Here is a 27,379-nt window from a genome sequence, read left to right as displayed (position 1 = left end):
AGTGTCTGACTTCAGCTTGGGTCATGATCTCACAGTCTGTGAGTTCGAGCCCCGCGTCGGGCCCTGTGCTGACAGCTCAGAGCCCAGAGCCTGTTTCAGATTCTGTGTCTCCCTCTCTCTCTGACCCTCCCCCGTTCATGCTCTGTCTCAAAAATAAATAAACGTTAAAAAGTAAATAAACGTTAAAAAAAAAATCTCTGCCTCAATACATCTCTGAAAAGCCTTCATAGTAACATTGACAATGATAATAAATTATAACACACAGTTTCATGTTTACTATGTATTGGGCACTGTTTCAGGGCTTTGCAAGCTATCTCATTTGATCCTCAATTAGGTACTATAATTATCCCCATTTTATTATACAGGAAACTGAGCACAGAGTGGCCAAGTTACATGCCAATATCACATAACTAAAAAGAGGAGGTACTGGAATTTGGACCCAGATAGTTTGATACAGGAGTTGGGCTCTTATACTCTCAGTCCTGCTCAATCCCACCTAAACAGATTTGGGTCCTTTTCTGCTTTCATAACCTCTTGTGCATATATCTTTATTATTTTATTATATTGAAATTTTGTATTTATATATTGGTGTTTCTAGAAGAATGAGAATATTATTTATATATGCAAAGGTAGAGAGAGGGGTGCCTGGCTGGCTCAGTTGGTGGAGCATAGGACTCTTGATCTCAGGGTTATGAGTTCAAGCCCCATGTTGGGTAGAGAGATTAATTAAAAATAAAATATTTTTTAAGGTAAAATAATGAATTTACATTATTATATCTCTAGTCATTACACATAATAAGACATAATAAATCCACATCCACCCATCACTCCAATTCAACACTTAACATTTGCAACACTTGTTTTAATTCTCTCCGTGTTTTCTTGTTTTCCTGGTTTTTTTTTTTTTTTTTTTTTTGAGAGACAGAGTGTGAGTGGGGGAGGGGCAGAGAGAGAGAGGGAGACAGAATCCGAAGCAGGCTCCAGGCTCTGAACTGTCAGCACGGAGCCCGATGCGGGGCTCTAACTCACGGGCCGTGAGATCATGACCTGAGCTGAAGTTGGATGCTTAGCTGACTGAGCCATCCAGGCGCCCCTTGTTTTCCTGAAATATTTTAAAGCAAAACCCAGACATCTTGAAATTCTATCTATAAATACTAAAGTAGAATCTTTTTTACAAGAGCTTTTTTTTTTTTAACAGAACTGTAATCACATTCTCACACCTATAACAAAGTTAGTTACTATCACCTTGATCACCAGTTTCTTGAGGACAGAAACAATTTCATCTCCTGGCTACCTAGTGCACCCTTGATATATATATGCTAAAGTTTAATAAATGTTTGTTGTGATTTAAAAGGGTTTTGTTTTTTGTTTTTTGTTTTTTGTTTGTTTTTTACATAAGAACCATAACATTCTTGTCCCAGAAACAATGTTATAAGTAACAAACCGGTCTTAAGGTTGACCGATAACTCTCATTTAATCTGCAATGATTAGATTAAATGGCACTAAAGTGTAGGCCTGAACCCCTCAAAGCCCTAAATCCAAAACTGTTTCATCTTTGAATATTGTGTCTATGGAAAACCTAAGTCTAATTTAGCCTAGCCCTGAGATTTCTTGTTCTTACTGTTAATCTGGCGAGAACAGAAGGGCAAGAACTAGACGGAGTGGGAGTGTTCATTGGTAAATATTTCTTAAAAGGAAACATGACAGCATCCACCAAAAAAAAATAATGTACTCTTCAAAGAAATTTTTCATGGAAATACTCACGCATGTATGCTAAAATGTATGTACAAGGTATTCAATGCTATAATGTTTATAATAGTTTAAAAAGATGGAGACAACCCTAAGTGCCCGTTATCAGAGATATAATTAAATAAATTACTGTTCATCCACCCGATGTAGGTGCCAAGCAGCTGTTGAAGAGTGAGACAGAACTGTATGTGCTGACATAGTGTCATGTCAATGTTGGGGAAGCCCACTGCAGAACAATTCATATGTCTGACTCCATGTCGATAAAAATATGTGTGTGTGCACCCACCTATTATACCAAAGCACTTTAAAAAGGCAGGAATGGGGCACCTGAGTGGCTCAGTAGATTAAGCCAGTTTTGAGTTCAAACCCAGCGTCAGGCTCTGCGCTGATAGTTCAGAGCCTGGAGCCTGCTTTGGATTCTGTGTCTCCTTCTCTCTGCCCCTCCCCTGCTTGTGCTGTCTCTCTTTCTCTCTCTCTCTCTTTCAAAAATAAAAATAAAATATTAAAATAATAATAATAAATTTAAAAATGCAGGAAAGAGAAGCATAAACTGTTAGTAGTGGTAGCCAATAGTAGGTTGGGGAATAAAAATGGGGTAGAATTGAAGGAGATGATCATATCTTATTCTATGTACTGTGAGATTGAATCATTTTTTAAAGTTTTGGGGGTTTTGTTTGTTTTTGTTTTTGTTATTTTTTGGGGAGAGAGAGAAACAGAAAGTGCAAGCAGGGAAGGGTAGAGACAGAGGGAGAATCCCAAGCAGTGCAGAGCCTGATGCAGGGCTCAAACCCACAAAACTGTGGGATCATGATCTGAGCCTAAATCAAGGGTCAGATTCCTAGCCTACTGAACTAGCCAGGCACCCTGAATGAATCTTTTAAAAATAAAAACGCATTTGTGTTTCAGATGATTTTAAGGGCACGATATGTACAAGACACTATACTGAAAAGAATTTTGACGGATTTCATAATGTAAAACTATGAAACTACGCTTTTGAGATTTCAGAAGAACAAAGGTTGAACATTGTTCTAATATTATAAAGAAAATTAACTCATTCAACAAACCTTTATTTAACATCTCTTGTGTGATGGGCACTGTGATAGTGCTAGGGGGGAGAAAAATGTGTATGAAACCTTCCCAACTCTCCTGAATCACTGGGAAAGATACTGTGTGTCTCCGATAGCAATAAAGGCAGATGAGGGCCTTAGGAATGACTGAGTGCCAAGGCTGTGAACTGTTTGTTCAATACGACTCAGGATTTTTTGGTTCTAAATTTAGATTTTTAATTTTTCTTATGTAAGTATAGTTGGTACACAATAGTATATCAGTGCACATACGCTCCGATTTTTAAAACACATCCCCCATCTTCCTTCTTATTAAATTTTAGTTACAGAATGCCAAAATGTCTTCTAATTTGTGGATTACACTGGAGTGATACATCAATAGTTCATAGCAAACTGGGAGTACCTGAGCACATTGAACAACAACAGTCGTAAACCTACAGCATTTACATTGCCTGTTCAGTTTACAAATGTCACCTCTTCCTAGTTCTATGCATCCATCCATCCATTTATGCACTCATACACAAATATTTATTGAGTGTGTACTTTGCCACTGTTCTAGGAGATACTGAAGGTATAACAGCAAAAAATTACATTGCTTTAGAAAACATTTTAGCAATTAAAAATAGTCTCAAATAGAACAGTGTAATTCCTATGCAAAAGTAAGAGGCAAGAGTCATTAAAGCTTTGCTTATTGTGTTTCTCTCATGTTCACAGACCATGAGCATGATAACTGTATAGCTGATTTGTAAAACTCTGCTAAAACATTTAAGACATTGAACATTTTTCTGATGTTAGTGATATGGGAGTTACTTGAAATACACAATTAGAAAATAAATTATTAGCAAAACCTGGGTAGATATACAAGTTACTAAAATAAAACATAAACCTTTCAATTTTTACTTCACTTTGTACATATAGATGTTTAAAAGGTAGACTGCCCAATTTTATGATTCCTGTAATTTTCACTGTCAATGTGTCAGGCTTTTCTTATATCAAAATAAGTGTTAAAAGGTATTGAGGAGGGGCGCCTGGGTGGCTCAGTCGGTTAAGCGCCCGACTTCAGCTCAGGTCATGATCTCGCGGTCCGTGAGTTCGAGCCCCGCATCGCGTCGGGCTCTGGGCTGATGGCTCGGAGCCTGGAGCTTGCTTCCGATTCTGTGTCTCCCTCTCTCTCTGCCCCTCCCCCGTTCATGCTCTGTCTCTCTCTGTCTCAAAAATAAATAAACGTTAAAAAATAAATAAATAAAAGGTATTGAGGATATGTCATATCCAACTTTTCACAAACTTTTCTTATCTTACCTTTTGATGTTTATATCATGAGATCATTGATGACTATGTTACTGTGGACATTAATTGATAAAGTCAATAGAAAAGGGAATTTGGAGACAGAAATCTGAGTCAAGTCTCTACCACTTGCTAGTTGGTGGTAATATACAATTGAACTCTCAGTTTCTGTTTTCTCAACCACAAGAGTAGAGGGTTTGTGAAAGGATTAAATACAAATATTTTTTAAATGCTTTAGAAGCTATAAAGCACTATAGATATTTTGTTTGTATTCATTATAACATTACTCTAGATAAGTACCATTTATTAGAAACCCATAGTAGACATCATATTAATGGTGGGACACTGTTCTCCTGTCAGAATCAAAACAAGGAGGTCTGTTGTCATCATCACTATTTTCAACATTGTTCTGTGCTTCTAGACCAACATTGTCTGACAGAACTTTCTGCCGTGATGGAAATGTTCTGTCTGTGCTGTCCAAAATGGTAGCCAGTGGCCACATCTGCTATCTAAATTTAAATAATTTACAATAAAATTAAACTTGAAATTCATTTCCTCAGTTGCACTAGTTACATTTCAAGTGCTCATTAGCCACATATGTCTAGTAGCAACCGTATTGGGTAATGCAGATATAGAACATTTACATCAGCTTAGAAAATTCTACTGGATTAGAAGTCCTTTGATCTACAATTATAATGTTTAATAATCACATGTCCATCCATCAATTTATTTAATTTTTTTAGTAAATGCATTTTAAAGCAAGTTGCAGATATGTATATGTATGTATGTGTGTGTGTGTGTGTATATATGTATATATTTCTCCCCTAAATTCTTCAAATGCATATCATTCACCATCTAGTTCAATACTTGTTTATGCTTTAATGGATGAAATTTTATATACAGTGAAGTGAACAAATCTTAAAGAGTACCAATCAATAAATATTGACAAATGCTTGCATCTGTGTAATACAAACCCTAGAACATTGCCATCACCCTCCAAGTTTCCTGATTCTGCTTCCCATTTAGTCCCCACCTTTACCTCCACTTTCTGATTTTTTTCTTTTTTGTTGTTATTTTTAACTTTTTTTTAATGTTTATTTATTTCTGAGACAGAGAGAGACAGAGCATGAGCGGGGGAGGGGCAGAGAGCGAGGGAGACACAGAATCCGAAGCAGGCTCCAGGCTCCAAGCTGTCAGCACAGAGCCCGACGCGGAGCTTGAACTCACAAACCGTGAGATCACGACCTGAGCTAAAGTTGGTCGCTCAACCAACTGAACCACCGAGGCACCCCTTTCTGATTTTTTTCAATACAAACTAATTTTGTCTGTTCTTGAACATCATATAAATGAAATCATACCATAGATATTCTTTTGTATAAGGCTCCTTTGACTTAGCATAATGTTTTTGACATTCATCAATGTTGTCACATACATTGGTAGTATATACCTTTATATTGCTGAATTGTATTCAATTTGTATAACTATACTGTAGTTTATTTAGCCACTTTCCTGTTGATAGACACCTACCTGCCAGTTTTGACTATTATGAATAGAGCTTCTGTGAATATTCTTGTGCAAGTTTTTTCATTTTTATTTTTTGAGAAAAAGAGAGCATGAGCAGGGGGGAGAGAGAATCTTAAGTAGGTTCTACACTCAGTTCAGAGCTCAACACAGAGCTTGATCTCATGACCCTGGAATCATGACCTGTGCCAAAATCAAGAGTCGGACACTCAACCAACTGAGCCACCCAGGCACCCCTCTCATGCAAGCTTTTTGTGGACATATGTTTTCATTTTTCTAGAAATGGAATTGCTGGATCATAGCAGGTATATGTTTTGTTGTTGGCTGCTAACATATAGAATTAAATTGATTTTTGTATATTTACCTTTGATTTATGATTTTGCTAAATTTACGTATTAGTTTTAGTATCTATTTTGTAGATTCTTAAGATTTTTCAATGTAAACAATTATGTCATCTGTGAATAGAGAAGTTTAATTCTTCCTTTCTTTGTTTTTTAATTTTTTTAATGTTTATTTATTTTTGAGACAGAGAGAGAAAGAGCATGAGCGGGGGAGGGGCAGACAGAGAGGGAGACATGGAATCCGAAGCAGGCTCCAGGCTCTGAGCTGTCAGCACAGAGCCCAACACGGGGCTTGAACTCGTCAACTGCGAGATCATGACCTGAGCTGAAGTCGGACGCTCAACCGACTGAGCCACCCAGGCACCCCTAATTCTTCCTTTCTGATCTATATGAGTTTTCTTTCTTTTTCTTGCCTTATTACACTGGCTTAGATCCAATATAGTGTTGGATAGAAATACTGAAAGTGAACATCCTTGGCTTGTTTCTATTCTTAGAGAGAAAGCATTCAATATTTCACCAGCTTATTTGAGAGAGCACAAGAGTACATGTGTGAGTGGGGGAGGGGCAGAGAGAGAATCCCAAACAGGCTCTGCACTGTCAATGCAGAACCCAGTGCAGGGCTCAAACTCACAAACCGTGAGATCATGACCTGAGCCAAAATCAAGAGTCAGATACTTAACTGACTGAGCCACCCAGACACCCCAATATTTCACCATTAAATTTGATGTTTAGAACGAGCACCCGGTAGACTCATTCAGAGGAGTGTGTAGCTCTTGATCTTGGGGTTGTGAGTTAGAGCCCCATTTTGGGTGTAGAGATTACTTAAATAAATAAGCTTTATAAATAAGTAAACAAATAAATGTTAGTTGATAATTTCTATAGATGCCCTCTGTCATATTGAGGAAGTTACTTCTAAACCTAATTTGCTGATTTTTTACAGTCACAAATGAGTATTTTTTTGCATCTGATAAAACGATCACATGACTATCTTTTTTTCTATTAATGGTTAATTACATTGATTTTTGAATGTTAAACCATCCTTTCCTTTCTGAGAAAAGCCTCGGTCATAATTTATTATCTTTTTTTGTTTCTATATTCTATTTGCTAATGTCTTAAAGATTTTGTGTCTGTGTTCCTAAGGGATATTTGTCTATAATTTTTCTGGAAATTGTTTGTTATCAGTGTTATTCAGGACTCATGCAATGAATTTAGAAGGGTCCCTTTCCATTTTATGAAGGAGTTTGTGTAAGATGGTATTTGTATAAGATTGTTCTTTGAATATCTGATAAATTTCACCAATGAAGTTATCTGGGCCTGGAGTTTTGTGTGTGTGAAATAATTTCTTCAATAGATATCCAACCAGTCATATATTCTAGTTCATCTTGTCTCAATTTTGGTAATCATATTGTTTCAAGATTTTTATCTATTTCATGTAAGTTGTTGAATTTGTTGGTATAAAGTTGTTAATAATATTCTTTTATCTTTTTAATGATCTGTAGTCTCTATAGTAATATCACCTCTTTATTCCTGATGTTAGTAATTTGTGTTCTGTGTTCTCTCTTTTGTTATTTTTTTTTAAAGATTTTGTTTTTAAGTAATCTATACACCCAACACAGGGCTCCAACTCACAACCCCAAGATCTAGAGTTGCATGTTCTACCAACTGAGCCAGCTAGGCACCCTTCTTTTATTCTTGATTAGTCTGCCTATAGTTTTATCAATTTTGTTGATTATTTCAGAAGACCAGCTTTGTTTGTTTTAGATTTTATTCATTTCTGCTCTTATATTTTTTCTCTTCTTCTAACTATGATATTATTTTGTCCTCCCACCCCAACCCAGTTTCTTATGATGGAGGCTTATGTAAATTATCTAGTGCTGTATAACAAATCAACTAAAAGTGGTTTAAAACAGCAGTGTTTATTTAATACCTCTCACAGTTTCTTTGTGTCAGAAATTCAGGAGTGATTTGGATATCCAGTCCTGTCTGAGAGTATCCATTAAGATTGTGGTCAGATGTCAGCTGGGGCTTCATTCATCTGAAGGTTTTACTAGGACTGGAGGATTCACTTCCCAAGTGACTCACTCACATACCTGGCAACTTGGTGTTGACTGTTGGCAAAAACTTCAATTCCTCTCCATGTGGGCTTTCCACAGGTTTACTTAAGTGTCCTCAGGGCATGGTGGCTGGCTTCCCCTGGAGAGAGCTATCCAAAAGATCAAAGCAGAGGGGCGCCTGGGTGGCTCAGTCGGTTAAGCGGCCGACTTCAGCTCAGGTCATGATCTCACGGTCTGTGAGTTCGAGCCCCACGTCGGCTCTGTGCTGACAGCTCAGAGCCTGGAGCCCGTTTCAGATTCTGTGTCTCCCTCTCTCTCTGACCCTCCCCTGCTCATGCTCTGTCTCTCTCTGTCTCAAAAATAAACAAACGTTAAAAAAAAATGTAAACAAAAGATCAAAGCAGAACCCACAGTGCCCCATAACACCTAACAGTGGAGGTCACGCTGGTCACTTTGTTGTAGTACAGGTCTGGTGGTGATAAATCTCTTTGTTTTTATTTATCTTGAGATGTCTTTATTTTGCTTTCATTTTCTGAGATATTTTTGTTGGATATAGAATTCTGGGTTGAAAAGCTTATTTTTCCTTTTAGCACTTTAAAGATGTTGTTTCATTGTCTTCTGGCCTCCATTGTTTCTGATGAGAACTCAGTCAAATCATATTGTTATTCCTATGTATATAATATACCATTTTTCTCTGAATGCTTTCAAATTTTTCTCTTTATCTTTGGTTTTATCCATTTGACTATGATATACCTAGATGTAGTTTTGCTTGTGTTTATCCTACTGAGGTTCTTTGAGCTTCCTGAAACTATAAATTTATGTCTTTCACCAAATTTTGGAAAACTTCAGCCATTATTTCTTCAAATATTTTTTCTACCATATCTTCTCTATTTCTCCCTCTGTAATTCCAATTACACATATGCTAGATATTGTTTTATTGTCTTACAGGTTACTCAGACTCTGCTGATTTTATTTTTAATGTTTTTTCCTGTGTATTCTTCAGATCAGATCATATTCATTAATATATCTTCAAGTTCACTGACTCTTCTGGCATCTCCTATATACTGTTAAGCCTACCCAGTGAATTTCTTATCTCTCATATTTTATTTTTCAGTAATAGAAGTTACATTTGATTTTTTTGTAGTTATTATTTCTCTGATGATGGATACTGTCTGTACATTCATTATGAGCACATTTTCATTTATGTCCTTAAGCGTCTTTACATTTACTGCTCTCAAAACTTGTCAGCTAATTCCAACATCTGTATCACCCCTGGATCTGTCTCGATTGATTGCATTTTCTTGTCAATATGGGACACATTTTCCAGTTTCTTCATATGTCTAATAATGTTGTGTTGTATCCTGGACTCTGTAAATGATATTTATAGTCTCCAGATTCTTTTTTACCTGTCTGAAGAATGTTGATTTGCATTTGTTTGTTTGTTTGTTTTGTTTTATCAGTCTGTGCTCAAACTGTATCTAAGCTCTGTTTCCCTTGTGGTCGTCATCGGTTGAAATTTTTGTTCAATCATTTTAGGATTAGCTGAGATGTTTGGTGTTTTCCATGTGCATGCCAAATTCAGAAGTCATCCGGGGATTTGGGCAGAATTTATATGCAGAATTTGGGGCCTTTCCCTGTATCTCTTTCCTTCCTAGGATTCTCTGTCACTTCCTAGCTGCTGTGGTTGACTTGACCTCTCTCCTTTGGTTCCTTAAGCCAATAAGATTGTACATCCTCCCACATAGTGTTGACTGGTGCCTGATTTCAGACAAAAAGCCATAAAAATGGAAAGCTCACCCAGTGCTGTTTATCTCTTCTAAATGTATTTTCCCTGTTTGGGACTACTTTTTAGTACTTTGGGGTAGTTTTAAAAAACATTTTGTCCAGAGTTTATAATTTGTATCTGTGGGAGGGTAGGTACAATAGAAGCTACTTCATTACTACCATAAATGGAGCTAGAAAGGCCCTTTTTAAAGGTAGAAATCATAAAGGGTAATATCAACACATTTTACTATATGAAGCTTCATACGAGAAAAAAAAAGCATCAATAAAGTCAAAATATCAAGGGCAAAATGGGGGAAATATTTATTACACATACCAAAGAGTTATCATCTTTTAATATATGAAAAACTCTTACCATTAAGAAACAACAATCAAAAAAATACCCTAATTAAAAAAAAAATGGGCTAAGGACATGCTATGGTCTGAATGTGTGTGTCCCACCAAAATTCATATGTTGCAATCCTAATACCCCTTGTGATGGTATTAGGAGGTGGGAGCCCTTAGGAGGTGATTAGGTCATGAGGGCGGAGCCCTCATGAATGGGATTAGTTTCTTATAAAAGGTCCTGGAGAGTTCCCTAGCCCCTTCTGCCATGTGAAGATAAGGAGAAATCTGCCACCTGGAAGAGAGCCCTCACCCAACCATGCCAGTGCCCTGATCTCAGACTTCCAGCCTCCAGAACTGTGAGGAATAACTTTCTGTTGTTTATCAGCTACCCAGTCTGTGGTATTTTGTTAGACCAGCCTGAACAGACTAAGACAGACATAAGCCATCATTTCACAATAGAAAGAGCACGTATTGGCTGAAAAACATGAAGAAATAAATGCCCAACTTTACTTGAAGGAATGCAAAAAGAAACAATGAGATTCTTTCATCTAGTATGAGCCAAGCACTGTTTTTGGATGCTAGGGAATGAACAAAAAGACAAAAATTCTAGAGATAGGAAACAGATAATAGAAAACAAACATAATAAACAGATATATAACATAATAAGGCAAAAGGTAGTAAATGGGAGAGGTTGACATTTTGTTTCTTCCTCTCAGTGAGCTTATCTCTCTCTGAAATTACCTTGTTCATCACTGATATCTAGCACCTAGAATGGTGTCTAGCACATAGTAAGTGCTCTATAAAATTTGTTGAATAAATATATAAGAAAATGTTTCCCTGATAGTTTTAGAGAAATTCTTTCCTACCTTTCATTTTCATCTACCATCCATGTATAAAATGGTATTATGTAAGTCCAGATAAAGTCAACTCAAACAGTAAAGATATTGGAATGTCCTTGTTGATAAAGAAGAAATTGGGGATTAGAGTTGCTTCAGTGTGTGCTGTAGGAGCATTGCAATTTGTGCACTAGGGCACTAATCTGTGGGGTTAGGATTTCAGGATCTCCACCTCCTGCACTGATGAGCCGGCTTACCTGGCTCACCGCTTCCTTTTTCCATTTTTATCACCAGTTAACATATGAGGTAATTTACTGACTTATAATTACTGTTACAAATATTGTTTGCTCCCCACCCCCACCCCACCCCATACCACTGTGAGCTTCATGAGGGCAAGGATCCTGTTCTTTCTGGTACTGAGTAGATGCTCAACCAATAGTGGAATGAACGGATGGATGGATGAATGTCTCGAGAGAAAGGAATCTGTGAAGATCTTGAATTCTCTCTCTTCATCCAAGTCTTCCTCAGGGTAAGGTCACAGTCTACATTCCAAGACGCTAGAGGCAAAACCTCCATGAGGCATTAAATGTTTACTAGTTTGTTCATTCTTACAATGGCTTTACACCTGTATTTATAAACCCATCCTTCTGTGTGCCTGTTGATGTTTTGTATGTGAATCCTTTATTCATTCTAGAAGTTGCTTAAAGAGGAATTTAGTTCAATATTTGTACCTCATGATAGGATAAAATCAGATGAAGCTGAGCTCCATCCTGTAGAGTCCATTTCCTCTATGAGTGGAGACTACTTTTCCTCTTCCCTGAAGAATTGTCTCGTAGTTGTTTAAATCCTGGATAAAGTTGAACTCTTAAATTTATCCTCAAGAAGGTACTGGAAAAAGAGGAGCCGCAGAGTACAAGGACTAAAAATATTGCACTATCTGAGGGTGTGCTTACTTCACAATCTTCCCAATTAGCAGCTGCATTTCTCTTTTAATTTCAAGTTTTCTTAGGAGGATGAAATGAAAATATTCTGTTCTTGGTTATTTTTCACAAATCTTATTGTCTTCGTGAAGACTTCCCAGCCCCTCAAAAAATCAACACAGGGAAATTCTTCTTTAAGAAAATACAGTGAATCATGCTCTGTTCTTTGAAACAACCCTGCTGGGAAGAGAAATTCTTCCTTTTAGTTTGAACAGTCATGCTTTTAAGTTACTTGCAGGTGGTTACATATGATCTTCACATAAACTTGTATCTGTCTCATTTAAAAGAAAAGATGACAGAATGGAATTAGCTCATTAATTATTTAAAATACTTGGTGCAACTGTTCCTTATGAATTAATCCAGGCACTTGGAAGACAATTATACTCAGTGTTAATAACATTGCCAACCTTTTCCGGTATGCTGCACTCCAAATACTATTGTGTTTTCATTGACAACATTCACTATTACATATGCATATGAAAAACAGGCATTTTCATTGGAATTACCGTAATAGCATTAAGAGATTATTATTTTTTCCAATTTCCTTGGAAGAAAATTCACTTAAATTAGATTATTTATTACTTGACTGCTCTCCTATCTTGCCTGTGTGTTTAGGTAACTGGAGTCCATGAAAGTATAAACTTCAGAATAAAAGGCATGATTTTATACATTAATGATTTCAAATAAAAGAGGAGTGCTAGTTTGTGCATCACTTCTTTCGAGAAAGTTAAGTCTGTGTTCTGCTTAGGAGAGATAACACTTTTTGTCCCTGTAGGTGGCCCCCCTGGTGTAGCCATTAGTTGCTAATTACTTGCAAACAAATAAACAATTAACTCCTCAAGCTGCTGGCTGGGAGAGTGTTCATTGACATGCTAAAACTTTCTAAGACAGGATTTTAATTAGTGACGTTCTAAATCCAGCCCCCTTGTCAGCGGAGCCAGGAGGTGAACCACAGGAAGATCCCAGCCCTGTACACATGGGGCAGAGCCAGCCAAGAAGCAAGGAGAGGCCAGAGCCGCTGTTCTGTGCAGCCCACTCGAGGATGTCTCCCAGCCTGCAGGAAGGGGCTCGGCACGGGGAAAGCAAACCCTCGCCCTGCTCCTTTTCAATTGAGAGCATTTTGGGATTGGACCAGAAGAAAGACTGTGTTCCATCAATGAAACCCCACAGGCCCTGGGCAGACACCTGCGGCTCCTCAGGTACACCACAAGTTAATTTTTTAAATTCTTTGTTATTTCGTCTGCAGTGTTTATTTTGGCCTTTATTTCATATTACGTAGAGTTAGAGAAAAACTGCAGTTTCATCCAATTACATAACTGAAGTATCTAGGACTTTCAGTGCCTCCAGCTGAGTTCTATAGGAAATGAAAAGAGAATTGGCCTTAGATCCAAGGGAGTATAAAGTTCGTTCACAGGAAATGCCAAGAACCTGCATTTATTTCAAAAGGTCTCTTGTATTTGACACATCAGATATTCTATTTTTTCACTGAAAAAATACATGACATTCAGAGATCAAAATGTTCTCTAGCAGCAAGGCAGGATCTCCATCTTTGTTTGCTTTTTGGTTTTTGGTTGATGAGAGGTCAGTTCTCTTGTGAAACCCAGAGGAATTTCCCCAGGAAAATTAAAGACAAGTTCCTGAAATTCCTTCTTATAGAACTTTGTGGAATACAGGTTTGGACATCTAAGATGGAGTTTATTTTTCTGCTTTTAGGGAAAGATATTAACCTATGTGTACATATCCCGAGCCTTCCTAACGGGATCTCATTCCCTTATACTGTGGATCGTCCAGTGCCAGAAGAAAGATTTTTGAAATATGAAAATTACTTTTCACCCTCAGAAAGACTGTCTTTGAAAAGAGAACTGAGTTGGTATAGAGGACGAAGACCAAGAACCGCTTTTACTCAAAACCAGGTGGGAAGTTTTTTCAAGCAGTAATGATAATACAAAGGTTTTAACTAACGCCCTGTTGGGCAAAAGCCCAATCACTTTGGGATCTCAGTTTAGAAAGAAGCCTTGTTAATGAAACAATAGACTCTATGGAGGTGTTTTTTTTTTTTTTGACAGTTTCTGGATAGTCATTTAAAAAATGTAAAAGGCATATATAGATTAATTGCCCAAGATGTAAATACAATTATTTTGCTATACGAATTAAAGCCCATTTTATGACATACGAAATATCAATATTTTATGTAACTATTACCTTATTCATAGATTGAAGTGTTGGAAAATGTCTTTAGAGTAAACTGCTATCCTGGCATTGATATCAGAGAAGACTTAGCTCGAAAACTGAATCTAGAGGAAGACAGAATCCAGGTAATTTTCAAACTTAGCTGTTACCTGTGATGATGGAAATGTTAAGAATAGTAAAATAATGTTCCTGAGATCTACTTTATTTTTCCTTAATTTTAGATCTGGTTCCAAAATCGGCGTGCAAAGCTGAAAAGGTCCCATAGAGAATCACAGTTTCTAATGGCGAAAAAAAATTTCAACACGAACCTCCTGGAGTAGACGGAAAACTGACCACGTGAGATTATTTTACAATTGCAGAACCCGAGGAATCAATGGAGATATCAAATTTTAAAAATGTGATCTTTTCTGCATTTAATCTGAGTGTTGTCATTTTTCTTCCGAAAATATATTGTAAATATTCACTATTAAGACATGGTACCTATTATACATGGGCACTTTTAGTTACAATAAAGGCCTTTCCTATATATTTTAATAAACATTTTCAGAAAAAGCCAGCTATTTTTTAAGTGAGCAAATTTAATCTAAGAAAGTAGTTCGCTAAAATCAGCAAGCTCGTGACTAAGTGACTCCACAAGCTGGATTCTATTTACAGAATAATTCAAGTAAAATAATCTGGAGAATGGCACAAAGATATGCTCTGTTTCAATTAGTTTTCTTCAAGTGCATTTTGAAACATGATTATTAGCTCCTCTTAATTTCTGACATAAAGCAGTGAAACTTTCTCACCACGTATCAATACAAATCCTTCTAGCATGCCAGTTTCAAGCTGTTTTTTTTTAAGCAAAATCATTATGCCAAAGTAGAGATAGAAAGACATCAGTTGTCATATTCATACCCTTGATATTATATTGCAAAAAGGATTGAGCTGCAAATACATGCAAATTTTAAAATATTTTCCTAGCTATTTAATGTTGTGTTTTACTTTCATTCATTAAAGGAATAATGATCATTGGGCTAATATCTATTTCTAGTTTAGTGGTTTCCAAACAACTGTATATTTTGTTGTTAAAAGTAATACGTTGACTGATGAGGTAACTGATCTGCCTTTTGTATGTGCTGCGACATAGTCGCTAGAAAAAATCAGGGCACTTTTTTCGGACAAAAACTATGTATTTTCCTTGCACTTGCCATTGTACCTATCAACTAAAGATGGGAAGGAATAGGTAAGATGCATCACAAAAAAGAAGTCCTACCACTGGAAGTCTGGGTGTTTGTTTTCTAGTTAATTAGTGGAAGGCCAGAGTGCGTATGCTCTTTGAAATGTTTACTTGAGGACTTTGACTTGGTCTCCTGGAAACTATATTTCAGCTGTCCTCATTGAGTTGAATTCTCCCCTCCCTTTTCTTTCCTGCTCCTCTGTTCTCTTCTTTCCTAGCAATGACCACAGTAGAAGATTCTTGTTGAATTATTGAATCTATACCTACTATATACATTTTTGTTTGTTTAATTGCATGAGAAAGATGAAAAGGAGTGTGCATATTATCACTGAGGAAAAGGAGTGTGACTCAGATTTTAGAGCTTTTAAAAGATCATTTAGGGAGAGCACATTGGGGATAGAGAGCTGTGTCCCAACAACTAGTCAGCAATAGACGGTCTTATTCTGTTCCACTATTGCTGAGATGGAGAGGGAGGAAGAACAGAAGGGCAGCCACTGGAAAACCAGAGGCATTACATGTTTTCCAAGGAAGTCTACTGTCAGACTGGGCCATTTTTCCCAATATAAGGAGCTGCTTTCACTAATACAAAATGTGAAGCACTATTTATGAAATATATCAGTAAGAATTCATCCACTGGGAGCTTTCTTTGCTCTTCATTAGGTTTCTGTGAAGTTATATTAAGTTGAGGACTGGAAGTCAACTGGAGTGCGTTGGAGAGGAAAGTGTCACGTGATGGGTAGGCTTCTCAGTCTTTTATTTTTATCCCAAACATCATATTTACATATTGTAAACAATTCAAGTAATGTAGAAATAGAAGAAAATCTCTCTCAAGCCTCATCCTTCCCAGATAATCATCATTAAACATTGTTATGTATCTTTTTCTACACGAAGGCAGGTACATATGTATACATAGATATACACACGCATTTCTATTTGTTACTTTTTTAAAAGATTTTTTAAAAAATGTTTATTTTCACGAGAGAGGGAGAGAGATAGTGTGTGTGCACAAGCCGGCGAGGGGCAGAGAGAGAGGAAGACCGGATCCAACCAGACTCCACTCTGTCCGCAAAGAGCCCGGTGTGGGGATGTGGGCTCGAACCCATGAATTATGAAATCATGACCTGAAGTCGGTCGCTTAACCAACTGAGCCACCCAGGTGCCCCTCTATTTGTTATTTTTTTAAATGTCATCACACTTAACATTCTGTGCATCTTTCTGACATTTTGCCATGTCAGACATCTAGCTCTATCCCTTTCCTAATGTTTGCTTAGTTTAGAAGAGGATTTCAGCCCTGCATATTACAAGCTATTTTACAATATTAACACTTAAGTATTTTTAAAGTAGTACTTTTCACAAATTGATATTTCAAAGAGTAATCATAGTTTATCTAGAACTTACCTGAAATTAAACCTAACTGTGAAGAGTGGGAAATTTCTATATAAAGTGCTAGACTTTGAAAAAAATGAAACAATATCACAAACATTGATTAATAACTAATAATGCACTTAAATTTATTTTTTAGTTATAAAACCTGGTCATACCTATAAAAAGTCTAGTGAGGAAAGAAACAATAACTCTAGAATATCATTATCTCAGAATTCTCTAGTGACCATAATATAACCTATTTACGTGGGCCTAAAATTCAATTTTATCTATCATTGAGATAAGTTGTGTTTACAACTGAAGGTACATACTTATAACTGAAATCATTTATAATAGAAACAATGCATCTATAAAAAATAACATTTGGAAGTCAGAAAAAATTTAAATAATACTAGAATTTGTAATATTAAAGAAGTAACTATGAATATAATATGCACGTTCTTTCAGATATTTCACATATTTTCAGATACTAATAACATAATATCCTTAAATGTTTTGAAGTGAGTCTGTAATATATTAAAATATTCAAAGAAGCAAAATAATATACAAGATTATAAGTGAATTTCCCCCAAAATCATTTCCAAAGATAAAGGCTGATTGATCTTATTAGAGGAAATAATGAGTTAGTAACTTTTTTTTTTTTAAAGCAATTATAACTGCTAGTACTTTGGAGTGAATATAATGATATTCAGGGAAAAAGCTGGACTTTAACTTTGAGGAAAAATCAAGCAAGGTGGAAATGGAAATGAAAACCCAAGATAGAATTGTCTTTCCCTCAAAACACACAGGCTCTAATCCACAGCTTATCTCTGCTCCTGGTAATTCCAAGCCTTTGTCTCCATTAATACCCAGGACAAGGTGAACAGTAGTAACAAATCAAACTAATGCAGTCAGGCTAATACCTAGAGCGTCTCTATTATCTGACGGCTGCCTAAATAAGGTTATTTGGTCTCCTGTAATGGCATTTGTCTCTTGTGAAGCCAGCCAGACAAAGCCCATCGCTAGAGAGTGCTGTTGGAAACAATGGCTGTGTGTGCCGGTGGTCAACTTTTGAGTTAATCAGTGTTAATAGCTGCTTTCACTCCCTGTATCTTATCACACATCACACGAATCGCATGAATCCCCCATTACCAAACCCAGCACACAGCATCAACCTGGGCCTTGTTTTTACTTCTTTCAAAAGCAGGGAGCTGAGTCCATTTACTTGATGAGGAACAGAAATCAAAGTATGACATGGTGACCTGCCCTCTCCATCTCGCTGAGCCCCATGGGACTGAAAGCCCTTCCGTGTGCCTTTGGCTGCATGTAAAGCTCATTTTATTTGTTTATTTATTTATTTATTTTTAACTTTATTTACTGTGAGAGAAAGAGAGAGCATGAGCTGGGGAGGAGCAGAGAGAGGGAGAGAGAGAAAATCCCAAGCAAGCTCCAAACTGTCAGCACTGTTAGCGCAGAGCCCAACACAGGGCTCGAACTCACAAATTGCAAGATCACGACCTGAGGCAAAGTCAAGAGTCGATAGATGCTTAACTGACTGAGCCACCCAGGCGTCCCTAAAGCTCATTTGAAGTGTTCTGTCTCCTGCTGGGGCAGCAGCCCACAGTGGCCAAGCAGCCAAGGCAGCTCTTGATGGCTCTGACCAGTCCACATCTCATTAGACTCACGCCTTCCCATTTTCCTCTCTCTTGTTTTCTTATTCCCACCCTTTTCCTTTTCCCCTGCTGATGCCTTAGGAAGCTTGTTGATGTCGACAGGAATTACTGGGTCCCACAACCGAACCCCAGCCCAAAAAGTTTATTGCTTACCTTCTGTCTAGTAAAGAGTTAACATTTAGGAGCTTCCTGTCTGGTCTCTTCTTCCAGGCATCCTTGGATAGTCTAGTGGGCATCTCCTTTATTTAGCATTTTATGACTGGAAGTTCATATGATGAAGTAAATGATGCCACAGTTTATGTCCTATTTACCACATTACAAGCTTGCAAAGAACCATACACCTATTGTATCTGGTGTTGGTCAAGAAATTGCCTAACAGTGGTTTTACAGGACACAGCCCCTATTTGATGGTGTATTGAGCCACCAATACTACTCTTCCTTGAGCTCTCTATTTCAGTCAAGTCAGTCAATCAAAAAGTACTCATTGGAGGCAGCCTAGCAATGTAGAGTCTGGTCACCCGGGTTCAAACCCCAATAGGTATTTGACTTTGGGTCAGTTCTCTAATCTCTTTGAGCCTCGATTTTGTCATCTATAAAATGGGGATAAAATGGGACCTATTTCATAGAATCATTGGGGGAATTAAATGAGATAGTGGATAAGGCTTAGACTAATTCCTGGCAAATACAAAATGATCAGGAAATGTTCACTTATAATAATGTGCTAGGGAATATAGAAGAAGTAAAGAAAGTTGTCTAGAACAGTGTTGTTATGTCTGGAACAATATGTGGCACATAGTGGGTTCTCAATCAGCAGTCTTGGAACAAATAAAAACAGTTCTTGGTCTCTAGGAGCTCACTATATGATGGAGAGAAAATACTGGTTAACAGTTATTCAACAACAATTTGTTCAGTATCTGCCACGAGCCCATCACTATGTGAGACTATGGGGATGGAATGGTGAACAAGTAAAACAAGGTTTCTGCTGTTTTGGGACTTACTATACCCAGTGCCTAGCAAAGTCATGGCAAATATTTGGCATACAATATCTGGTGAATGAATGAATGAATGAATGAATGAAACAGTAAGATAATAACACATGGAAGCATATAATTAAGGTCTAAATTAATGTTTGTAGATTTGTAGATGGTCAGGACTACTATAAGCTATAGGAGGGGATGGATCAGACATATGTAAAGACCAACTCTCAACTCGTTGCCTCTACATGAATAGGTCTGTGAAAAGACTAAAGCTTAATGTGGGCAGGAGCTGGGTGTTGGGAGGACGGTGTTCCAGGTGAGGAAACAATATGTAAGAAGACTCGGAAGCTGGACAGCAAGAATGGTGGCCTCTCTACAGCGATGGGTGACTGTTGGCATGGCCAGCTTTGTGGGCACAATGCACCCCCTGTAGTTACACAGGACCCTGTGTTCAGAACGGCCCCATACTTGGTTTGATGCTCTGCTGCTGCCATTTTGAAAATCTTAGTAATTTTTGCCCCAATAGTCCTACAATTTTAATTTGCACTGAACCCCCCAAATTATGCAGCCAGACCTGCCCATTAGGGGTGGATACAGGTTATGGAGAACCTTTGAAAAAGGCCAAGGAAGTAAAACGATGTGGCGGGAAATGGCGAACCATGTTTGTTTACTAAACTAGGGTTGCACCATGGTTTAGGAAGACAGAAACAGGATGCGGGGTGAAGTTAAAGGCCGGATTGAGGGGACCCACCTACCTATAGTTGCAATACGTATTTTTGAAGTTGTTGACCTTTACCTTACCTGGGTAAAGGTAGGGGTGGTGGAGATGGAAAGGTGGAGATTATAGAGAGAGAAGGGAAATTTGGGAGGCTTTAGCTACTATGTGGGAAAAGGAGAAGGCAGTGAATTTAAAGTACTGCAAGCTTTGGGACATTTGAAAATTACTAAATATGCAAGAACTGGATCATGTTTGGCCCTGTAACTTGCACACTCAGGAGGTAGGGGACTTTACTTACCTACGTCTATTTCTTTTACTTCTGATACTGTCATGAGAAAAGGTTTTCTTAGCAATTTGCAAGTGAATCCCTGCAAATAATAATTTTACAAGTAATGATCATCCTTATGAGTAATAACAGTAACCATGCTAACAGAATTTTCCGATGATCTCTACTTTGCCACATGCTAGTTTGTTCTAGACTTCAAATAGGGTCCCAAAGCTTTAAAACATTTGAAAATCACTATTACTATGAAAAATACATTAGAGAAAAGTGTTAGAACTATGTTAAAAAGGCAGAGAATTCCTAAAAAAATTAAATGGGATCCAAAACAATTATTTGCATGTGTGTGTGTTAGCTGTATTAGGCATAGAAATTGAAATTTAGGACAAATTTTACCTTTTTGACGTATTCTCTCAAAAATTCAAACCATGCTCAGGAAAATAAATAACAAGCTTTTAAGTACCTTCAAAGATGTCATTGTTTCTTTGCACTGTTACTACAAAAATGAAAATCTTTTACTTATTTGCTTGTTTTACCTCATCCTGACTGAGTTTAATCATTTTTAGAAATACTTTTGCTAATTTTGCAGATGAAAAGTGATTTCTCATTGTTATTTCAACTTGATTTTTTGAGATTCAACTTTTGGCATGTTACCTGGTAACTTTATCTTCTCATTTGGTCAATCCTACTTCACCTATTACTTTCTTGGCAGTCTGTGGTATGTTGAGTCACTGTTCAGTTTTTCATGCCCTCTGTATTTTTTTTTTTTTTTTTTGAAAGGGAGAGAGAGTGCAAGAGAGGGCAGACAGAGGATCTGAAGCGGGCTCTGCTCTGACAGCAGGGAGACCGATGCCGGGCTCAAACTCAATGAACCATGAGATCATGACCTGAGCCGAAGTCAGATGCTCAACTGAGTGAGCCACCCAAGTGCCCCATGCCCTCCGTATTTTAAAATCATACATCCATGCCCTTTGGCCTGTGGCTTTGCAGCACCACCCATTATTGAGGGCAGAGTACATCTGCCATCTCCGCTGCTGTTGGGTTTGGTCATGTGATCTCCTTTAGCCAATAGAATGTGGACAGAAGTGATGCAGTACCAGTTCCAGGAAGAGGCCTCAAGAGACCTTCCCCTTATCTACTTGCTCTTCTGCTATTGCCGGGAGAAGCACACACTCTGAGTACCTACTGCCCCTTTAGGTTAGCCTCCAAATTGAGAAACATGAAGCAGACCTCAACCTAACCTGCAGCCTGCAGCCAAGGCAAGCCCAGCGAAACCTGCCTATATTCTTCCAAATCCCAGGCCTGTGAGAGAGTTTCCAACCACTGAGTTTGAGGGGTTATAAAAACAGCACTGTTGTAAGCAATATAGTCTTACAGTTTTTCTTACTGATTTGTGTCAGTTCCTTATACAGTAAACATTTGATTACCATAGTTTGACTCATAATTTCTTAACATTTACCTTTTAATCTTATGATTTTTACATACATGATTTGAAATATTTTTATTTTTTCAATGTTTATTTTTGAGAGATAGAGAGAGCAGGGGAGGGAGGCAGAGGATCCAAAGCAGGCTCTGTGCTGATAGCAGAGAGTCTGACGCAGGGCTTGAACTCATGAGCCGTGAGAACATGCCTAAGCTGAAGCTGGTCACTTAACGGACTGAGCTATCTGGGTGCCCCTAAATTGAAATATTTTTAGACAAATCTCAATCTTATCCTTTACTGTTATTTCCCTCTGCTTTATCTGACACCTTCCCATTCCTGTGATTACCCATTGTGTTTCTAGTATCTTAATAGGTTATTTCTATGATCTACAGATCTTTATGACGTTTTTTAGCCTATCAGTATCCTTTTGCATAACAAACAATGAAGTGAATGAGCCTCCTCACCAAAGTCATAAAGATAAAAGATGATACTACTAATAAAAACAATAATTAATATCACCATTTATTTGCTGCCTACCACGAGCTACTCAATATGGTACTTCACATAAATTATCTGATTCAATTTTCACAACAGCTCTGCAGGTTGGATATAGCCAACCCACTTTAAAGATAAGAAAACCTGGGGGCCTAGGTGGCTCAGTCGGTTAAGTGGCCGACTTCAGCTCGGGTCATGATCTCGCGGTCTGTGAGTTCAAGCCCCCATCGGGCTCTGTGCTGGCAGCTCAGAGCCTGGAGCCTGCCTCCGATTCTGTATCTCCCTCTGTCTCTGCCCCTTCCCTGCTTGCTCTCTGGCTCTTGCTCTCTCAAAAATAATAAACGTTAAAAAAATTTTTTTTAAAAGATAAGAAAACCTAACCTCAGATATTTTTATTATGATGACTTATTATCCCCACTTTATAGATGAGTAAATTGTGGGATACAGAAAGACTAAATAATTTGGTCAGGGCCACACAGCTAGGAAGTGGCTTAGGTATGATTCAGACTAAGTTCTGCCCAACTCTACAGTTGCCTCTTCCCACTAAACCTTCCAGAAGACATAGTTAACAGCTCTAATGGCAATATATTAAAAAGTACACTGGGGTGCCTGGGTGGCTCAGTTGGTTGAGAGTCTGACTTCAGCTCAGGTCATGATCTCACACTTCGCAGGTTCACGCCCCCTGTCAGGTTCTGTGCTGACAGCTCAAAAACTGTAGCCTGCTTTTGATTCTGTGTCTCCCTCTCTCTCTGCCCCTTCCCTACTCATGCTCTCTCTCTCTCTCTCTCTCTCAAAAATAAACATTAAAAAAAAAATTTTAAGTTAAAAAGAAGTACACTGAAGTCTTGTTTTTTTCTTTTCTTTTTTTGGAGGTAGGGGAGGTAGGGGGGCTGAGTGTTTGATAGTTAAAGTAATCAGCATCTATTAAGTTCCCAGAATTCCTTAGAAATAACATATTCTCTAAATATAAGTGGTATTTTGGCTAGAGATATGTACATTCTTGTTTATATAAATATTAAAACTTACAATTAAGATTTAACAAAATCACTAGATTTAAGTCTGTTACCCTAAAATAGCAATCAGAAATTTATAGAAGAAATCCAGATGTACTCACTCATCTAGAAGATGCCATTATTCCACTTACAATAATTTTTATTTACATAATACATGCTTATAGACTTTTAAAAATAATAGCATGTTGAGTAAAAAGAAGCAAATTACAGAATATGCATATTACAGCATCATTTATGTAAAAAACAAAAGTAAACTAAAATGACCCTAAGAGTGCTTATATGCAGGGACAAGGTCTATAAGGATATATAATAAATTTATAATAAACTGTTGAAGCTGTAACAAGTGGTTACTGTGGCATTAAGAGGAAGTAAAAATACTTTTTACTCTTTATGTGGTATCTGTTATAGAAGAGAGGTTAAGAGTAGGGACTCTGGGCTGCCTGGGTGGCTCAGTCGGTTAGGCATCTGACTTGATTTCGCCTGGGGTCATGATGTCATGAATGTGAGATCCAGTTCTACGCTGACTGTGCGGGGCGTGCTTGCAATTCTCCCTCTATCTCTGCCCCTCCCCTACTCTCTGTCTCTCTCAAATAAATAAACATTAAAAAAAAAAAAAGAGTAGGGGCTGTAAAGGCAGACTGGGTTAAAATCACAGGAAAGAGAAAGCCCAGAAAATGCAAATCAAAACCACAATGAAATACCACCACACGACCACTAGGATAGATATAATTTTTTATAAAGACAGATAGTAGCAAATATTGACAAGGATGTAGAGAAATGGAAACCCTCAAACATTGCTGTGGAAATGTAAAATGGTGCAATCACATTGGATAGCATTTGTCAGATCTTCAAAAAATTAAACATAAAATTACCGTATTACTCAGAAATTCTACTCTTAGATATACACTCAAACCGAAAACATGTCCATACAAAAACTTGTACATGAATATTTACAGCAACATTATTCATAAGAGTGCAAAGGTGGAAACACCTCAATTAACATTAACTAATGAATTGAAGAAAATGCGGTATAGCCATATAAGGGACTATTATTCAGCCATAAAAAAGAATGAAGTATTGATATATTCTACCATATATTCTACAATGGATAGACTTTGAAAAAAACATGATAAGTAAAAGGAGCCAAATACAAAAGCCTCTTTTTATATGATTCCAACTCTATGAAATGTCCACAATAAGCAAAACCATAGAGAAAGAAAGTAGATTAGTGGTTACTAGGGGCTGGGAGCAGAGTTGGACAATGATGCTAATGATAATGGGGTTTTTAGGGGGTGATAAAAATGTTCTGGAATTAGATATGGTACTGGTTTCACAATCTTGTGAATGTACTAAAAACCACTGAATTGTATACTTTTTATTCGTTTAAAAAAAATTTTTTTTAACGTTTATTTATTTTTGAGACAGAGAGAGACAGAGCATGAACGGGGGAGGGTCAGAGAGAGGGAGACACAGAATCTGAAACAGGCTCCAGGCTCTGAGCTGTCAGCACAGACCCTGACGCAGGGCTCCAACTCACAAACCGTGAGATCATGACCTGAGCCAAAGTTGGACGCTCAGGTCAACTGAACCACCCAGGTACGCCTGTATACTTAAAAAAAACCCATTCATTTATTTATTTTGAAAGAGAGACAGCATGCATGTGTGCACGTAAGTGGGGGAAGAGCAGAGAGAGGGAGGGAGGGAGAGAATCCCAAGAGGGCTCCATGCTGTCAATGTAGAGCCCAATTTGGGGCTTCATCTCACAAACCCATGAGATCATGACCTGAGCTGAAATCAAGAGTCGGATGCTTAACCAACTGAGCCACCCAGACTCCCTGAATTGTACACTCTAAAAAAATTGATTTTATGGTATGAGAATTACATCTCAAAATTTTTTTTCAATAGGGAAAGTCCACTTTAAATGTGAAGAGTCTTGGTACATCAAAGTACTGATTACAGGGAAGGGACTAAAATGTGTGCATGAAAAGCCTTTGGAAAGGCAATGCTTTTGGGGGAGAAAAGAGTAAAAAGGAAGAGAGAGGAGACTGTACGGTAAAAGCGGGAAAGGAGCAGAAGGGAGAAACCTAGGGATTCTGCAGGACAAAAGAAAAACAAGAACATCTATGTTAGTTATGTTAATTTCCTCATTTCTGTACCTGTATTGTGGTTATATAGGAAACATACCTGTCTGAAGGAAATACACACTAAGTGTTTGAGGTGAGTAGGGCTAGAAGTTGGTAACTTACTCTCAAATGATTCAGGAAAAAATATTTTTTGTACTATACTTGCAACTTTTGTAAGTTTCATATTGTTTAAATATGAAAAGAATCTTCAACCTGGAAATTTTTAAACCTATTAACTCTTGGGTACAGAGGGGGAGACAAACCAAAATTATCGAATCTCTGGAGACTGATAATAAAACTGTATAACAGAGTCAATTAAATAAATGTATATATAAAGTAGGGATGAGAGGAAAATCCATACCCCTAACCATATATATCATTAAAAATGAGAGAGTGGTAAAAAGATTCCAAGCTCAAGACACCAGAAAATAATTACAGAATAAACAAACAACAACAAAGTACAGAAATGGAAACCACAAAGATTAGATAAAATCAGAAATTAGTGGATAGAGAATAGAGAAATAGTACGTTTGAACAAGTCAAAATCGTGATTTGTTTTTGGAAAAAGTTAACAAAATAGATAAGCTACTTGCTAACTTAATCAGGCAAAAGAAGGAAAACACAAATATGCAAAATAAGAAATGACAAGGGGAAATAGTAAGAGTAATTTAAGTAGAAGAAAAATTTTAAATCATAAGAGACTATTTGGTAGACCTTTAAGCAAATACATTTTAAAAACCTAGACAGGGGCACCTGGGTGGCTCAGTCAGTTAAGCGTCTGGCCCTTGGTTCAGCCCAGGTCATGATCTCACAGTTCGTGGGTTCGAGCCCTGCATCAGGCTCTGTGCTGACAGAGTGGAGCCTGCTTGGGATTCTCTCTCTCTCTCTCTCTCTCTCTCTCTCTCTCTGCCCCTCCCCTGCTCTCTCACTCTCTCTCTGTCTCTCAAAATAAATATATAAACTTAAAAAAAAACAACTAGACAAAGTGGTGAATTAAAAACAAAAGAACCCCAAAAAACAAAAAACAGGGGCACCTGGCTGACTTCATGGGTAGAACACTCGACTCTTGATCTTGGGGCTGTGAGTTCAAACCCCACGTTGGGTGTAGAGATTACTTAAAAATAAAACCTTTTGAAAAAACCAAAAAACATAAAACAAAAAATCAGAGTTTACCAAATTTGATTCCTTTAAAGATAGAAATCTTAAATATACCAATTTCTGTGGAAGAAATAGAACATTATTTCACAAAAGAGAACCAGCTCCAGATAGTTTCACAGGGGAATTCTACTAAACCTTCAAACACCACATAGTCCCAATGCTACATAAATTATTGTAGAATGTAGCAAATGCACAACATTGATACCCAAATCAAATGAAGTTGACTTTTAAAAGATAATAAAAAAAGAAAAGGAAAGAAAATAACAAACTATGATTGCTTATGACTATTGATACAAAAATATTGAATAAAACATTAGCAGACAGGATACAACACCATGTTAAGAGAATAATATACCATTGGCACCTGGGTGGCTCAGTCAGTTAAGCATCCGACTATGGCTCAGGTCATGATCTCACGGTTCACGAGTCCCAGCCCTGCATTGGGCTGTCTGCTGTCAGTACAGAGCCTGCTTTGGATCCTCTGTCTCCCTTTCTCTGCCCCTCTCTTTCTCTCTCTCTCTCTCAAAAATAAGTAAACATTAAGAAAAATAATATATCATGACCAAGTAGGATTTCATTCCAGGAATGCAGATTGGTTCAATCTTAGGACATCTAATAAAATATCATATTAATAGATCTTGAAAGAAAAATCATATGATTACCTCCATAGATCCTAAAGAAGCCTTTGTCAAAATTTGAGATCTATTAAAAAAATGCAAGAAAATAGAAATTGATGGATATTTTCTTTTTCTTTTCATCTTTTTCTTCTTTTTTTTAATGGATAGTTTCTTTTTTTTTTTTTTAATTTTT

At 37.4% G+C, this 27,379-nt stretch overlaps 1 protein-coding gene and 1 long non-coding RNA gene across 4 annotated transcripts in view; one reads left to right on the top strand and one right to left on the bottom strand.

Moving 5' to 3' along the window:
* Window positions 1–10,607: 10,607 nt before the first annotated feature.
* Window positions 10,608–27,379, bottom strand: part of LOC124524443 (uncharacterized) — a 47,087-nt gene continuing 30,315 nt past the window's right edge. Inside the window, exons 3-4 of one of the 3 annotated variants that reach the window (XR_006965235.1) lie at window positions 20,376–20,445; window positions 10,608–12,209 (exon numbers count right to left, since the gene is read on the bottom strand). This is a non-coding gene — a long non-coding RNA (uncharacterized LOC124524443). Of the gene's footprint in view, window positions 12,210–14,140; window positions 14,233–20,375; window positions 20,446–27,379 lie in introns of all 3 variants that reach the window. The other 2 variants (XR_006965234.1, XR_006965233.1) reach the window with 2 other exon arrangements.
* On the top strand, window positions 12,915–14,448 carry HESX1 (HESX homeobox 1). The gene is made up of 4 exons (XM_047096719.1): window positions 12,915–13,137; window positions 13,652–13,851; window positions 14,152–14,253; window positions 14,350–14,448. The coding sequence occupies exons 1-4, from the start codon at window positions 12,915–12,917 to the stop codon at window positions 14,446–14,448; spliced, it is 624 nt and encodes a 207-aa protein (XP_046952675.1).

The sequence above is a fragment of the Lynx rufus genome, unplaced genomic scaffold (genome assembly GCF_022079265.1).
Source record: "Lynx rufus isolate CCGP_SWC_20201006 ecotype Redwood Valley unplaced genomic scaffold, mLynRuf1.p SCAF_4, whole genome shotgun sequence".
Classification (NCBI taxonomy): domain Eukaryota; kingdom Metazoa; phylum Chordata; class Mammalia; order Carnivora; family Felidae; genus Lynx; species Lynx rufus.
Note: the sequence above shows the minus strand (reverse complement) of the source record. Positions and strands in the feature narration are given on the sequence as shown.

What these genes read in the sequence shown, in the direction of transcription:
- HESX1 (XM_047096719.1), top strand. Translation starts at nt 12,915, where the DNA reads ATGGGGCAGAGCCAGCCAAGAAGCAAGGAGAGGCCAGAGCCGCTGTTC. An exon ending in CCGCTTTTACTCAAAACCAG is followed by an intron (nt 13,852 to 14,151) that starts GTGGGAAGTTTT and finishes CCTTATTCATAG; the next exon opens with ATTGAAGTGTTGGAAAATGT. An exon ending in TAGAGGAAGACAGAATCCAG is followed by an intron (nt 14,254 to 14,349) that starts GTAATTTTCAAA and finishes CCTTAATTTTAG; the next exon opens with ATCTGGTTCCAAAATCGGCG.